General features: G+C 60.9%; 1 protein-coding gene across 1 annotated transcript; it reads right to left on the bottom strand.

Annotated features, from left to right (window-relative positions):
• Nucleotides 1-144: 144 nt before the first annotated feature.
• PIN4 (protein (peptidylprolyl cis/trans isomerase) NIMA-interacting, 4 (parvulin)) lies at nt 145-594 on the bottom strand. Its single transcript, XM_009069484.1, has 2 exons — nt 460-594; nt 145-317 (listed from the first exon to the last, which is right to left on the bottom strand). The coding sequence occupies exons 1-2, from the start codon at nt 541-543 to the stop codon at nt 159-161; spliced, it is 243 nt and encodes an 80-aa protein (XP_009067732.1). The 5' UTR covers nt 544-594; the 3' UTR covers nt 145-158.
• Nucleotides 595-601: the final 7 nt, after the last annotated feature.

Genomic DNA, 601 nt, shown 5'->3' with positions numbered 1-601 from the left:
CCTGCTCCCTGGCAGCTGTGCTGTGTCCTGCATGGGGCAGCAGGGACAGCTGGCTGCCTCCAGGCACACTGCTGGTTGTGCCTGACTCGCTCCAATGCCAAGGTGCCCGGGATGCTCCCGGGATTCAAGCAGTCAACAAGGTCATGGTCATTCACATTTTATTTTCTGCCTTCCACCATGATAATGTGGTACCCAAACTTGGTCTTGACGGGAGGGTCTGTGTACACTGGCTTGTCCATGCTGCTCACAGGCAGGGCAAATGCTGCCTCCTGGAATGGTCCCACCATGGAGCCTCTGCTCATCCAGCCCAAGTCTCCCTGCAGGAAGGAACCGTCGCGGTTAAGCTTTGAGAATCTCAGCGCAGGGAGGGTGGGTGACACGGGACAGGACACTGCTGACAGTGCTGACGAGCTCCCGCAAGCGCTGCCCTGCCCCGGTGGGGCCGGGAGCAGCACCCACCCCTTGTCTGGCCTTATCCTCGCTGTACTGCGCCGCCACCTCGCTGAAGCGCTGCCCGGATTTGAGCTTCTCCACGGCCTCCATGGCTTTGCTATGCTTCTCGCACAGGATGTGCCGAACCTGGGCGAGGGAGCGAAGCGGG

This window comes from Acanthisitta chloris, unplaced genomic scaffold (assembly GCF_000695815.1).
Source record: "Acanthisitta chloris isolate BGI_N310 unplaced genomic scaffold, ASM69581v1 scaffold3612, whole genome shotgun sequence".
Taxonomy (NCBI): domain Eukaryota; kingdom Metazoa; phylum Chordata; class Aves; order Passeriformes; family Acanthisittidae; genus Acanthisitta; species Acanthisitta chloris.
Note: the sequence above shows the minus strand (reverse complement) of the source record. Positions and strands in the feature narration are given on the sequence as shown.

What these genes read in the sequence shown, in the direction of transcription:
- PIN4 (XM_009069484.1), bottom strand. Translation starts at nt 543, where the DNA reads ATGGAGGCCGTGGAGAAGCTCAAATCCGGGCAGCGCTTCAGCGAGGTG. An exon ending in AGGATAAGGCCAGACAAGGG is followed by an intron (nt 318 to 459) that starts GTGGGTGCTGCT and finishes TCCTTCCTGCAG; the next exon opens with GGAGACTTGGGCTGGATGAG.